A 16,160-nucleotide genomic window follows, 5' to 3' on the forward strand; every position below is an offset into this window, starting at 1 on the left:
ATACATAACAAATATTTTTTTAAAAGATCACTTTGAAAACAAAAAAAAAATACAAATACAACAATAAAAGTTTAGTTAAAAATACATAATATACTTGAATTTAATGAAAAATTAAAAAAACAACTAACGATTTAATGAAAAGTAAGTTTCAAAATAAATATACAAATTAAAAGAGGGAAATCAACTTACGATATCGTTTTTAATTTTTCACCAACCATAAAATAATAAAAACAAAAATAATGGCTCCACGGAAGGTTATTTTACATCTTTGTCACCGAACTCAAGTTTAGAGAAACTAACAAAATGCTAAAAGCAACAACCAAAAGTTAATACATAATTTAAAAATTAAAAAAATTCAGTTTGAAATAATATAAAATAAATAATATATAACTAAAACAATACAACTTTAGTAAAAATAAATAATTTAACTTAATCTTGGTAAAAAGTTAATATAACTCACATTTCATCAAAATCACACAAACAAAAAAATTAAAACAAATCTAACAAGAAATATAATTGTTCTAATAACAAAAATCAAACTTAAAAATAACAAAAAATAGAAAACCATAACTAAATATTAATAAATAATTGATTTTAAAATTGAGAACCAAAAGTAAACATATAAATAAAATAAATTTTAATGAAAAAATTATATAACTTTATTTATGTGAAAACTTTAGTCAAATAATAATTTAGTGAAAATTAATCATATAACCTGTTAATCTGAAATTTAAATAATAAATAGAAATTTTAGTAAATAAAAACTTAAACTAATCTATTTTACAATATTATTTTTGGGTTTCACAAATACATGCCAAAAATAAGAAAGAGTGAATCTAACATAATTTTGGTTTGCCACCAAACTCAAACTTTGAAAAAAAACTGAAACAATTTTAGAAAATAACAACCAATTATTAATTAATAAGTAAAAAATAGAAAATAATTTGTAAAACTTAAAATAAAACAATAAAAATCAGTAAAACATATAAAATAACTCAAATACCTAGTATAACAAAAACATGAATTTCAAAAACAGATATACAATACTCATAACAATAAAAATTAGGAAAATCCATTTATTATCAACTAAATAAAAAATGAGTAAATTTTTTTTTGCAGTTCTTTTTTTTATTTTTGATCACTAAGCTCAAACCAACATTAATTAACAAGAAATTGATGAAAACCTATAACCAAAAAATAATTCATCAAAGTGAAGACTTCAAGAACAATTATAAAAAAACAGCTCAAGTATTTCAACAATCAAAACAATCTGAGCAGTATTCTTTTGTTATGAAGCTAGACTTTACATAGGTGATAGAATAATGCATTTAGGTTAGCTACAAATTATATCTGAACTTTTGTTTTTCGATAAATGTTCATTATTATGAATCTAAACTTTACATAGGTGATAGAGCAATACATTTAGGCTGCATGCGTACATTTGATTAGTCACCAGACACCTTGGCTAAGGGAGCTCTCTCCTTCCCAGCTTGTAGTTTTCATTTTTTTCATATGAATGACTTGGTTGACCAAAAAAAAGATCAGTGAAATAATTAGCGAGACGTAATAACTTTAGAGAAGGACAATGCAAAGTTTGAAGATTCTCGATTGTCTAACGATCAAGTGGAATGTTGCTAAAAGAGATAAAGTATATCTGACCTCTTAAATTCCTTATCTCATACCACTCAGGTGAAGCTACTCTCTACGGCTCCACTAGCAACAAGTTTTCTTATGCGTGGTGCATGGTACGGTGGTCTGGCTCTAAGATCGCGTTCAGGTAAGAACTTATTGAAGAAGGACTTTACTATTTTAGGACACTTATAGTTACGGCCACTGTTCACTGGGGCTTTTGTCAACATACATTCGTTATAGGTTAGGATATGATTCTAGCTAGCGTTTGCAAACACTATATTCAGACCATTTAATTTGTTGATTTAGTGCATTGTCCATCACAGAGTTCCGATAAAACAGAAAACGTCTCGAAGAATTCATCAAAAACATTTTGCAGTAATGCTAGAGAGCAAAAAACAAACCGTTTTGAGATAAATAAGATACATTTTGTGAAAGTGCTACAGAGCAAATCGCAAACACGTCACAGAAACCGTTTACAAAACCTTAAATAAACCGTGTTATAAATCGTTTTTCAATCCGATTAAAGCTTTAAACATAAAGCGATAAAGAGTTAAGACAAGTAAACACTGTATGGCTTTAATGAAGTTATGTGATAATATTACTATCTATCTTATTAAAACAGAAACATTCTGTTAGACTTAACATTTATTTTGTAAGTTTTTAAATTAAATACACATTTATACTTTATAGTTAAACATACATTAAGTCACTAATGTTTCTTTCTTTATACTACTATCCATGTTTCCAAACAATATACTTATTTCTTTATAGTACTATCAATGTTTCCAAACAATATATTTTTTATACTACTATCAATGTTTCCAAATAATACAATAATTAATCTTAGTTATTTTATATCTATCATTTTCTTTTTAAAATTTTGTAGAAACGTCATAATTTCATAAATTGCAAAATAGTGAACTTTAAAATTTCGATTATAAGATTACAAATTATGAAACTATTACAATTTAAATCCAATTAGATTACATATCGATCATCCATCAATTCAATCGGTTAGTCTCGGGTTTTAGTGATTTTTTAATATGAATATTTTAAAAACATAAATTGAATTATCAGATCTCCGGATTAACCGGTATAATCACAATCGGGTTGAATTTAAAAATACTGATTTAAATACAAAAATATTTTAAATACACACTCTTTAAAAATAACCAAAATATTTGTTAAATTATTAGTGAAATTTTTCATCGTAAAATATCCCGCGCTTCAAAAGCGCGGGTCAAAATCTAGTTACTATTACTGTAACATGGAATTAGTAGCTATTTTCAATATAAGCTACTGTTAACTCATATAGATTACACAAGACGGTAAAGATAAAAATATACTGAAAAAATATATCCTTATAGAGATACAGATGCTGAAATTAGAAATACAAACAACCCAGGTCAACAACACTGTTTTCCCAATAAGGCGAACCCGGGTTCAAACCCCACCGGTCACACGGATATGAGCTATTGCTTTCGGCTCATTTGAATGCCCAGGAGAGGGTCTATCCGTGGGCTGTACCTTCATCCGGGGATTAGGCTTGTGTCATCATTGACCCGGGTTTAACCATTTTTTTAGCAAAAAAAAAAAAACAACACTGTTTTGAAAACATAGCCAAATGAAAACAGATCAACGAGTAGTATATTTTCCACATAATTTCTACTCTTTTGATCACGATAAAATAAATATTACGGAAATGATATCACTAGAAAACGTACTTAACCAGCCCAGGAATATGTGTATTCACAAAATAGTCGTCCCAATTGATAATCTTTGGATCAAAACAGAACATCTCTGTTTCGAGTCCGGTCTTCAACACCATTCTTTGCAGTTTTTCTGTGTTTGAATCATTAAATCTGCGCATATGTAAAGCATAACATATATTTTGAATCTCAAATCACATTACATTAGAAAAAAGAGCTTAGTGAGAAGCTCAAAAAGTCACTTACACCCCATAGAAAAAGAGGTAAGGCTGATAGAGATCAACAAGCCGCAATGCAAGATTTATCTTCCTATGAAAATCTTTAACGTTTTTATCCAACAACTTGCAAAGTACCATGTTTAGTACTGCAAGTCCCTGTAATAATGCAAAAAGAATCATGAATTAGGAAAGCTCAATTAAGAAACAACCCCGTTCTATTCAAAAATTTAACATTGTAAATGGTAACCATGAGGCTCCTGCTACTCGAAGATTCACGGAATTGTATCTGATATCACTCTTTTAGCAAGTTCGATGGAGTTTGTTTCTTTTAGATTTTGCAATCGCAATTATGTTCCTTTTTAGGATGGTTTAGCTAAGCAGAGGCTTGGTTCTTTTGTACCGAATTCTGGTTAATTGATTTATAAAATCATCGTTTTGACAAAAAAAAATGCTAACCATGAGGAAATGGTTATCAAAGGGAAGGGAATTTGGTTGAAAATAAAATACATTCATTCCATTCATTTTTAATCCAAATTATATATAGAAAAATGTTCAGAAATATTTTTCTTTGTATTTTTCGAATTATTGTGGAATTGATAGAATGATTATTGCATTCTGTTTAAGTTAAATGATTAAAAATTATGGAATTAATGGAATAAATCATTACACATCATTTTATTCCAAAATTAACAATCCATTTGGAGCCTAGGAATTGTGTACCTTTAGTGGAATCGAGTAATGTATGGCCATGTATCGGTGGAAACTTGACATAGAACTCAGAATCTCTATTTTTCGAACACGAACTGGCTTTCCATCTTGGTTATTCCATGGTTTGGTAATAAAATACTGGTATGCTACTTCAGGAAATTTCTCATTCTTCAACGGATTTCTTTGCGAGGAACCCACATGATAAATAGTCTCTTTTTGTTTCCCGGCTTGAGCGACCATCGATACTAGAACCGAATTTACTACCATATCTGCTGGCATCTGGTCCATAGATTGTGTCAAAACCGAGTAAATAATATAGAATGTATATTAAGATGAATAAGTAAATATTATAGAATGTATATTAAGATGAACGTGAAGCCTTAACAAATGTACGGAGGAAATGTTAATGTAGAATGTAGATTAAGATGAATGTGAAGGAAAAGAGGTACCACATCAGAAATAGCATTAAGATCACCAAGGAAGCATGTGAGTCTGCCTTTACCATATCCGACAGCTAAACTATCAATAGTCCTGTAACATTAGAGTAATTGATTAACGGACAAGGACAAGCACACTAATATCACAAGTATTTATTTTCTACAAAACTTTCTAATACTCATAGTTTGCTATAAGTATATTTATAGGATTTTTAACATATAATATATTAAGAAAATATTTAACTTTTTATGTGGTTTTTAATGATTCTAGTCAAATATTAAAGTACTAGGAATAAAAATTAAATTTTATCTAAGAAAAAAAAATACAAAACGACGTTATTTTATGTGTCCTAACCTGATACCCTCGGTCCAACCAGGGAATGGTTCTTTGAAAGTGCTGGTAATAATTGATGGACGGATCAATACAAGTGATATATTGTCTCTTTTTTCTCCTACCATCATCTCTCCCATTGCTTTTGTGAAAACGTATGTGTTTGGCCACCCGTACATTTTTGCCCTATAAATGTTATTTAAATTTATAAATTTCCCCATTTCAAGGTTTAACACTAAATATCTTTTATTGCAATAAACAATATATTAAAAATTTAAAACCTGGCGAGTCCCATATCCTTCATGGCTTGTGTGATTGTTTCGGGAGGGGCTTTGATGACTAAGAGCTGGTCAAGTTTCTCCTGGACCAATTTCTTCTCATGGTTGATGTCTAAGCCGGTGGTTCCATTCAACGTCTCACCCATACGGTATGGTGTTTCCATTATCAACCCAGATTTTTCCCCGCACACGTAAGCTGTATTATACAAATCTTATTAGTTGTTGGTTTTAATTATGGAATATTCCTTAATATTAATGAAATATTCTGAGAAAGAATACTAAAATTGTGCTAAAAAGGAAAGTGTAAGAACCAAAAAATATCTCTACTGTATTGGGACTACTTAGTAGTTTTATTTTTGGGACTTAGTAGTTATATGTCAAAATCGATCGTCTTAACCTAAGCTACTTTGCATTATGGTCTCTTGTTGCCACATAAAGTCCTAATCCCATTTAATCTTCCATGTGACCACTTGTATTTCTTGATATAAATTCAAAATGTCTTTTTCGTTTCATACTATTCTAAACCATGCGTTTTGAGAAATGACCTTATAATAGAAAACTGTAAACGTATATATTATTAGCTGATGTCCACTTAAAAGATTAGTTAACATGGAAGAACACTTGTACGTAAAATAAATATCACTTGCGACATGATAACGCGAGGTCTTTTTTTTTTTGGATAAACGCGAGTTATTTCAGTCACTAACAGCATAGTTTTGTTTCTGTATTTGCCTGTTGATACATGAACAAAGATCTTAACATTTCCACATTTCTTGGCGAAATCCAAGAAATTGAGGGGACCCAGTGTGTAAAATACGGTATGGTGTTTTCACTTGAAACTTGAAAGATTCGTTAACATGAAATAACACTTGTACGTAAAATAAATATCACTTGCGATAAAATAAACACGAGTTATTTTACAGTCATTCACAGCATAGTTTTATTTCAGTATTTACCTGTTGATACATGAACAAAGATCTTAATGTTTTCACATTTCTTGGCGAAATCCAAGATATTGAGGGGACCCAATGTGTTGATCCCAAGTGCTATATCGTATCTGCGGTTAATGTAAACATTCCTTTAGTAATATAAAACATATCAATTGTAATTACTGAACAGTATAAAAAACAATCGTAATCACTGAACACTATATGGATTTCTCCATCGGTCTATAACTTAACTTTTATAAACAGTAACAATATTGTACGTCGTTCTAAGAACATTTCCAATTGTTAGGTTTCATTTTTATCTTTAAAAGTTTATTTTCTGCAAAACGAAAAAAATAAAATAACATTCACTCCAATAATTTATTTTATTTTTTTTTGAAATAAATATTTCAAATATATTTTATCTTCACTTTATCATTACTTACTAATAAAACTTTAATAATTTTCCATATTTACTAACTTTACTTAACTATTTTGTTTTAACAATAATCCAATATAACTTTTATTTCGTATAAATTAAACATTATTATATACTAAATTTATTACATAACATGAATAAACAAAACATGAAACATCATAATTTGTAAAAAAATCACCATAGATACATATATATAATTTTCTATAATTGATTATCAAAAACATTTAGAAGTAAGAGATGAGTTTATTTATTTCTGATCCTTTTTAATTGAACTAAAAGTTCTTAAAATAAATATTCATATTATTTTTGATATAAATATTTGACTAAATGAAAATAATAGTCAAACTTTTGAAACTAATTGAATAATATTAACATATATAATTTATTTTGGTAAAAATAAGAATAAGTTAAAGTTAAAGACCAATTTACAATTTAAAAAGTTCATCTTGAAAAATGAAGATATGAACAATACATCTTCAAATTAGAGCAACTCTGTTCATTATTTTATTTTGAAGTAAAAAATGAAATAGTATTAGAGCAAAACTTATTTCAAAATAAAATAAAATAAATGAAAAATGAAGTAAGATTGGAACTGGTCTAATATGTTGTTGGTTTTGATTTGACTGATGACATATTTATTGCTACGGGGGTAAATATATACCGACAGAAAGCAGTCACTACATAAGAGTTTTAGTTTGGTATTGTCAGCAATAAATAAAATTCAGTTCATGTGGGTTGGATAAATCAACAAAGATATTAATACCTTTCATCAAACTTGGTCGTTGCAGCTAAATTAACAATGGCATCAACTTGGTGGATCATCTCATGTGCCAAAGAGTCTTGAATACCCAAATCCGCAAGGCAAATGTCCCCATTGACGACAGTGACTTTCTCAGATATAAGTTCAGTTAGATTTGGACCATACTTCTCTTTCACCACCTTGTACAAATCCTTCCCCAAAATCTGCATTGATCTCAAACACCTTAAAAAGTTGGCAGCCCATATGAGCATTTGAATTATTTGAATACATTAAGCTTATTAATTTGGCAATATGGGAGTTCTTTTTCATGCACAACAACTAAACTCAACACTCCAAACCTAAGTACGCAGAGACAAACCTCATCATTAAACCTCTGGGTAGCAGATTTTTCATTTGATGCTCTTAGAAGAAGATAGAGTTTCTTCACGTTTGGTGCCACCCTTAATATCTTCTCCATAAAAACTGCATATGAATGTATACAACATTATTATAGGGATTAAAGCTAGTTTAATTAAATAATAGTCTATAGAAAAGTATTTATAATTTGTATCTAAAATGAATATATACATATACGCAATCTTGTATGGACCCATACCGTAATACAGGGTCCATACAACTAAAATGAATTGCATATGCTTTTCTTATAACAACCCCGTTACTGAGAACTAATCAAATAACTATTCTTTATGGTGATCGCTTCAAGCATTTTACAATGCTAGACTTTATTGCTTCTAAGTCACACGTGCCATATTGCAATCTATACTGTTCGAGTGTAGCTGAAGTATTTTTTTTTCATAATCATAATGCATGGCCTTCTATTACTTTTTCTGTCATTTTTCTAATCTTGGGTGATCCAAATCTTTGGGATTGGTCTTGATCGGGTCGAGGTTCAACTTGTATTGTAAGAAGCAAGCCAACATAATCATGAGGCAACACAGACGAGTCTGAATAACTCCAAAGGTGACCTAGCCTGACCGGAGAAATCAGCCCCCTGGTTAGTCAACCGAATTACCCATGCACAACATGATTGTTCCAGTACAATGCCAAATTTTATCACGTGCGAAAAAATCCAAGGAATTACTTGTGTTTGTTGAGTCACTGCTAATGTTCATACAATACAAGGAGGAAAAAGTTCATTCATACCACCAAAAAAAAAGAAAAACATGATTGCTCCAGAAAATATTTAAATTATACAAATAGAACTTCTAAATTACAAGATATGTTCGTTACTTGTTTTAGAATGTGTTACATTGGCTCCGATTGGTAACCATCGCTTAATCGCGGAACCGCGAAAAAAATAGTTAAGTTCCGAAAAAATATTTAAGCTGCGGAAAAATTTAAAATTTGCGGAATGATGGAATAAATGTTTAATTGATCAAAATATTTTATATAATATTCATCTTTTATAAAAAATAAATATCAATCATAAAACTAATTATTACATAATATGAAAATAACTAATATTTATTAAATTATTTTAGCTCTTATTATAAATATTTAGCTTATCTTTTAATGAGATATTTAATAATAGATTGACATTCCATAATATTATAAATAAATATAATATAACTTTATTTTTAACACAACTATTTATCATAAAAATTATTGCCATCTATTTAAAAATTTAAAATAGTTTTAGCATATAATTAATAATATGAAAGTGTTGAATTTATAATTTTTTCCACCATAATCTAGTAAACTCACTTTTCCACTTAATAAAAATTCTCTTTATATTTCTGTCAGCAATGCGTTTTTACGTTTTTTTATTATTACGCAATTTTTATTGATTGGTAACTTTTTTGCGGAATCGCGTAAAAACGTCATTCCGCCGTTACGTAATGTAAAAATTTACATGCATGTAAAATGCATTTTAAGACTATTTAGCCCTTTACATGCATTTAAGAAAATTTTACATGCATGTAAAATGCATTTAAGACTATTTAGCCATTTTTATCAAAAATGGTTAAATAGTAAAAATGGCTAAATAGTAAAAATTACATTTTAAATAGTAATTTTTTTTTACTATTTAGCCTTTTACATGCATTTAAGAAAATTTTGCATGCATGTAAAATGCATTTTAAGACTATCTAGCTCTTTTTATCAAAAAAATCATGATTTCTTTCCAAATGTGAGCTCATATAAAACGAACTTACTGCATATTCTAAGAGCATCAATAATAAAGAATTTTTTATTAATGGTTTTATCAACTTTAAAAAATAAATATTTTAAAATAGTTTGATTATGTGACTAAAATTCAACGGTACGAAAAGAAATATATGAGTCAGAAGAGGACAATAGGATATGAGAGTCGCTTACCATTTTTAATTTAAGAGTTTCTCCAAGAAATTTTTTTTTTTGAGAAAAAAAAGTTTATTAATTCTCCAAGAAAATTTTTGCCAGAGTTTCTCACTTTTTCTTCTTCTCTAATATTTTTTAACTTTTTCTTTTATAAGAAAACTACCGATGCGGATGCACTTTTTCGTTTATCCGATGCACTTTTTCAATTATTTTACCAAAAAAAAAATTGTATTGTCAATAACTTCATAGTTTCTAACTAGTAGGATTTATGTATACTAATATAAGTATATATGCATGAATAGAGAGATAAGGGTGAGAGAGTATACTATTTGCTAAGAATCCCGCCGCTCCAATGACCAATATGGACTTGTTGTCAAGGTACTGAAGAACACTTACGGCCTCCATTTCCGTCGACATAATTTATGTTTGTATGCACTTTGAGTGAGAGAAAGAATCCTACCAGTACAACAACAAAATATGCAGAGTCCCGATTTATAATTATGAACTTTACAAGGTGAAATCAATGTGTGCACCTATATTTTTGTCCTCTCCCAACTACTTGGCATTAGCTGTCAACAATTCTCATAAAATTGACTATTCATTTCAAATTTTACAGATCATAGATATGGACATCTTCAACTCATTAGAAACAAAAAGATAAAAACATCACTCCTTTCATATTATATACAGTGATGTTTTAACCAAAAGTTTCAAATGATGTTTTTTTTTTCTTGAAAAAAAAATTCAAATGATGTTTTACTATAAGAAATGTTTTGTGATGATTTATCATTGGTTATACTGTTTTTAGAAAAACTCCACACTTGATGATACTATAAAATCTCGATAAGGTATGCGTCGTGTCTAATAATGGAAACAGCATATAAACTATATAAAAACACGGTCCTTTAACCCGTAAAAACACGGTCCTTTAACCCGTATCTCGAAACATGAAAACAGTCTAGGCTGGATTTCTGTCGGCACATGTACATTTGTAAATTTCTATATTTAAATGAGAATGAATCGGAGAAAGTACAACAACCAAATCATATAGTCCTAACATTTACAATTTTAGGTTTTAAAAAATGAAACTAATTACAGCAAGCTACCTTCTTCTCCGTTTTAATCACACGTACTTTGGATATGAACTTCTTCAATTCAAAGCTGACTTAACTAGGTGATGGTAACCAAATAAACATAGTTATCAAAGAGTAGACAAATTTGGGTACCAAGTGGGGCTTCTGAAAATTAATGGGGATTTTAATCTAAATTTGCATGGTTAACCAGATACTTAATTAAGCTTGACTGAATTATTATATCTGATTAAAATTTAAAGTATTCTACCTTAGAAGTTAGAACCTACCAACATTGAAGAGAAAATTAGATCCAACTTACAACCATATAGACGACTAACGTGGGTTAGTTATAATCAAGACATGATTAACCACAAAAGACTAAACAACTAGATTATCAAAGTGGTATTTTGGTCATGTGCTCATATTCGAATTATAGAAAATAAAATTAACTAATGAAAATAAATACAGCAGTTTATTCTTCTTTTGGTTTAAGTTTTATTCCCCGTTCTCTAAACATCCGTGCGGATTCTCTTGCGAAAGAGGCCCGATCACGTGTTTTAAACTACTCAGTTGTTAACGTTTTGGCTCCAGAACCGCTAGCTCAAGAGGCTAGTATGTTCGGGCAAGTTTGATTGAATAAATCTTTGGATGACAAAAAAGGTATATTTATGGCTAACTGAAACTATATCGACTAGACAAGTAACATATATATTATTAAACTTCTAATCAAAATAAAATCAAAGAATATTTATAACTATTTAAATACAAAAATATATAAATAAATATAATATGTTCATGAAAATATTTAAACTATACCGATAGAACTTCTAAATTACAATATGTTTTCATTAATTCTTTTAGAGTACGTTACATTGTAAAATACTTTTATGTTTTTTCTTCACACACACAATCACATTACGATGGAGAACACAATTTTTTGATTTTGAAATGCATTTAGGACTATTTAGCAGTTGGGCAAGTAATCCCCCCCCCCCCCACATATATTTTTTTGTTAGTTTGTTTATTCTATAATAAACAATAAGCCTATTGTTTTAGTATATAAATTATAGTTTCTAATCTTTAGATTTAACATATATTTGATATATTTTACGCAATTGTAGCTCAAAATTTCTGGATATGAAAGTGGACATATTTACGTGGACGAAAGATAAAACAAGGTGAAAATCTTTTTACGGACAAAAATATTGGACATGATGCAGTGAATAATTAATGGTGAGCATTACATTTTTAATAGGTATTTAGATATAGTAAACAAGTTAAACAAATTTAATTACCCATTAAATAGAAGATGTATCATGTATAGACGAGAAAATTAGTTTCAAAAACAAAAAAATAGACAAAAAAATTAGATGAGAAAAACGTGGACGGAAAAGTTATAGTTAAAATGTGTACTTGGATATATTAAAAATAGCTTATACATGTATTACATCAAAAATATATCTTAATATTACTCAAAATAAATAAATATATATATTATATATATATATATATATATATATATATCTTAATATATTTTTGAAATATATCTTACACTTATCTTTCAATAAGTTGTTCATAATAGGGTTAATGCTTATTATATCACTAAAAATGTACCATCTCTTTTTTTTTCCCAAATTAAAATTATATTAAAGGCCTAAAGCCCGAAAGTTACAGCCTATTTATATAATTATATATGTATATATATATATTTACCAAAATTATTGTAAATTGGCATCAACAAATACAAAACTAAAATAGCACTAATCAATTTTTTTGATAGTTAAATGATGAAAAATTTATTTAATTTTCTTTTTACATCAGGTTAATTAATAAATAGATTTCTAAGTTAACATATTTTAACCAAGACAAACAAAATCTCAAAATTATTAGAATTTATATTTATATATATGCATATATTTAAAATAAGTAATCATTAAATATAATATAATATACTTAAAAATATTTTTATAAAATGAAATTTAACTTTATTATAATTTAAATAAAGTCAAATTGAAATAGTTAAACTAAATCAATAGAAATAAGACTACAAAAATAAGTTTATGATTTTTTTCAAACGTCGAAATTAAAATATGTAAATAGTAATGTTAAAATAAAATTATATATTTTAATATAAAATATAATATTATATATAAAATTGGCGCATGAAAAATCCTAGTATATATATACTAGGTGTTTTGTCCGCACATGCGGGCATAAATTTCTTATAAATACTTATTAGTTTATGTCTTATTAATCTAAAACCAGCATAACAAATTATTATTAATGTTTTTAAATAGTTAAATCTATATATGTCAAATACTTTTAATCAAAATATATATTTATTATTGTGTTAAGTTTTTTTAAAACACTCATATCTTAGAGATAGTTTAGAAAATATATTTATATTTTTGGTTGAGTAATATTTAATAATAAATTGTTTTGTATCTTAATTTTTTTTAAATTTTATAATAAAAATATTGTTTTCAGATAGGCACAAAAAGAATATATATATAAGAATTATCTTTTTGATAATTCTAAAATATTATTTTGTAATCAATTATTTAATATAGCATATAACATATAAACTTTATATCATTAAAATAAATTAGTGAATAGTTAGAAACTAATAATAAATTAATAACCTATCTAAAAGTCTAAAACCTAATAAAAATATGACAAATAAGAAAAGCTAATATAACATATAAATTTAATATTAATAAAATAAAATTCGCTTTTATTTATATAGAATATTCATCAAGCTATTATTTTCAATTAATGATTTAATGACTCAGCTCAAAACAAATAATACATCAATGATATTTAGCTTAAACTTAATAAAAAATATGACAAATAAGCAAAATTAGCTAAAATCATGGAGAACATGACAAGTAAGCAAAATCACTTCATAAATAATAGTATAGATATAGTTATGACATGGTTTAACATAATTATAACAAAGTTCAATTATATAAATTTAAATATAAACCAATGGTAACTACCATAATTAAATAATTATAAGAAAATATTTAAAATCTTAGATAAAATTATTAGTATTTTATATATTTTCAATGTTTCTAATAAGATTTCATCCATATATGGTAAATTGTAAGAATATATATTTATTTTATACATATATTTAATTATTATATATACTGTTTATTTTTATTTGTCAAAATATAATGTATACATGATACTATACTTAAGACATAAAATACCAAAATATAATTAACATGTGTCAATAAAAAGTGCTTTATATTAAAGCTTTCAAAATATTTTAAAATATGAAAATACTTTTTTTGCGAAATAATACGTAATTTATATTCCAAAAGATATTTATTTTTCAAAATATATTAAAAATTTTAACATTGCTTTTAAAATTATATCATTAACAAATTCTTTATAAGTAATATAGTATTACTTTTTAAAATATACCACATGATACTAAAATTATTATAATATGATCAAGTTATTATAGATATCTATAATTTGATAAGTTTTAGACATTTTTAATTTTTATAAATATCTATATTTTTATTAGATAGTTAAATAAGTAAATTATATAAAATTTATTATTAAATGTAACTATAAGTCTAAAAAACTGAACGCATTCAAAATTTAACTGTGATAAAATAATTTAATTTGATTCATATTCGATTCATTAAATTTAATAAATATATTTTGTAATTTAAATATTTAAGCTAAAGCAAAAAATATAATTTACTAAATTTTACTTTTAAAGAAATAAAATTGTATACAAATTATTATTTTAGAAAAATGGAAAATAATTTATGAAATTAAACTTATTTAAATATCATCAAATTAGAAAACTAATTAACTAAAAATAATTACTTTATACTTTTCAAAAATAATGATTTCAAAAATTAAGTGTAATAAAAAGTTTTAATTAAAATTTTATTTAAAAATATTATTTTGTGTATGGCGCAGAAAACTTTTAGCTTTGATTGATATAACGAAGGAATTCAACAGCTAGAAAAATCAGTCATGCAAGTGGACACGTGTCCATGTAAAAAAGAAATACGCAAGATTCAACAAATACGCACATGTGCGCACGTGCAAGAACATACACTTCGACCCACTACACACTTTTGTATATTCAAAACAAAAGATGAATGTCAAAGTTTTATATCATCATCATATGATATCTTACGGATTAAGAATTTACTAGGATAAAACATGCGCCTTGCGAAAGGTGAATTTATGATAAATATTTAAAATATAAAATATTGATAAATGATATCAAGTCAGCAATATCTCGGTTTTATTAGGGGTAAACATATCGGTTTAACTACATGATTACATTTTGTTCAAAAAAAAAACTACGGGTTCAAGTTTGGTTTGATTTATTAAGGTCTAAGAGACTCTTAACCAAAGTCAATTCAAATTATTTTGGTTTGATTTGTGTTCGGTTTTATTTCGATTTGGATTGTGTTCGATTCAGTTTTAATTTAGTTTGGTTTGTATTTGGTTCGTTTTATTTTGGTTTTGTTTGTGTTTGTTTAATTCAATCGAATTGATTTTTCTAGTATTGTTTTAGTTACAAAAATATAATTTATAAGAACATAAACAAATCATCACTTGACACTAAGATATTATTTTGTTCATTAATATTAGTATACATTTTTAGTGGAACCTTCGAATAATTCATATATTGATAAATTAATTGCATGATTTTAAATTTTAATTATCTTATACTTTCTTCGCTTATTAACCAATCTTTCTAATTAATACAAATATTCTTTTTACTGAAACTTATGAAAATTATATACTACATATATCAATTGCACGCATCATATTGTGCAATATTTTATATTTACTATTTATTTTCTGTTTTTCTGTAAATTATGAAATTATAAAATAATAATATATATATATATTGAATAACTAAGAAATCAATTACTATATGTAATAAATTGGTGTGCCATATAAATCAAACGACCACTCTTGTTTTTTGCAATCATTTTAGGGTAAATAAATCAAAACAATCACTTTTATTTGTCGTATATAATATGTAACTAAATTTAAATGATATTAAAATAGATATTACTTTTAATATTAATTTTATTAAATGAGGTTTCTACTCATATGATTTTATGATTATTTGCATATTTGTGAAACAAAATTTTGCACCAACGATTTTTAATGTGGATGTTTAATAGTTTCAAAGATTTATAATCATTTAAAAAACAATGAAGATTTCAAAATAAAAATATTAACTTTTCAATATATGTTCAATGCAAATATCAAAATATTAGTATGTATTTTACTATTTTCATACGATGTTTAGTTTAATTTAAACGATATGAATTTTATATATATATATGTAAACCTAC

The 16,160-nt window shown here is 26.4% G+C and overlaps 1 protein-coding gene across 1 annotated transcript; it reads right to left on the bottom strand.

The window, feature by feature from the left end:
* Nucleotides 1-2,961: 2,961 nt before the first annotated feature.
* On the bottom strand, nucleotides 2,962-10,219 carry LOC108819294 (fatty acyl-CoA reductase 3). Its single transcript, XM_018592301.2, has 10 exons — nucleotides 10,063-10,219; nucleotides 7,797-7,900; nucleotides 7,442-7,641; nucleotides 6,270-6,370; nucleotides 5,317-5,509; nucleotides 5,060-5,221; nucleotides 4,717-4,798; nucleotides 4,280-4,546; nucleotides 3,588-3,715; nucleotides 2,962-3,494 (listed from the first exon to the last, which is right to left on the bottom strand). The coding sequence occupies exons 1-10, from the start codon at nucleotides 10,151-10,153 to the stop codon at nucleotides 3,344-3,346; spliced, it is 1,479 nt and encodes a 492-aa protein (XP_018447803.1). The 5' UTR covers nucleotides 10,154-10,219; the 3' UTR covers nucleotides 2,962-3,343.
* Between the last annotated feature and the right edge of the window lie 5,941 nt (nucleotides 10,220-16,160).

The sequence above is a fragment of the Raphanus sativus genome, chromosome 8 (genome assembly GCF_000801105.2).
Source record: "Raphanus sativus cultivar WK10039 chromosome 8, ASM80110v3, whole genome shotgun sequence".
Taxonomy (NCBI): domain Eukaryota; kingdom Viridiplantae; phylum Streptophyta; class Magnoliopsida; order Brassicales; family Brassicaceae; genus Raphanus; species Raphanus sativus.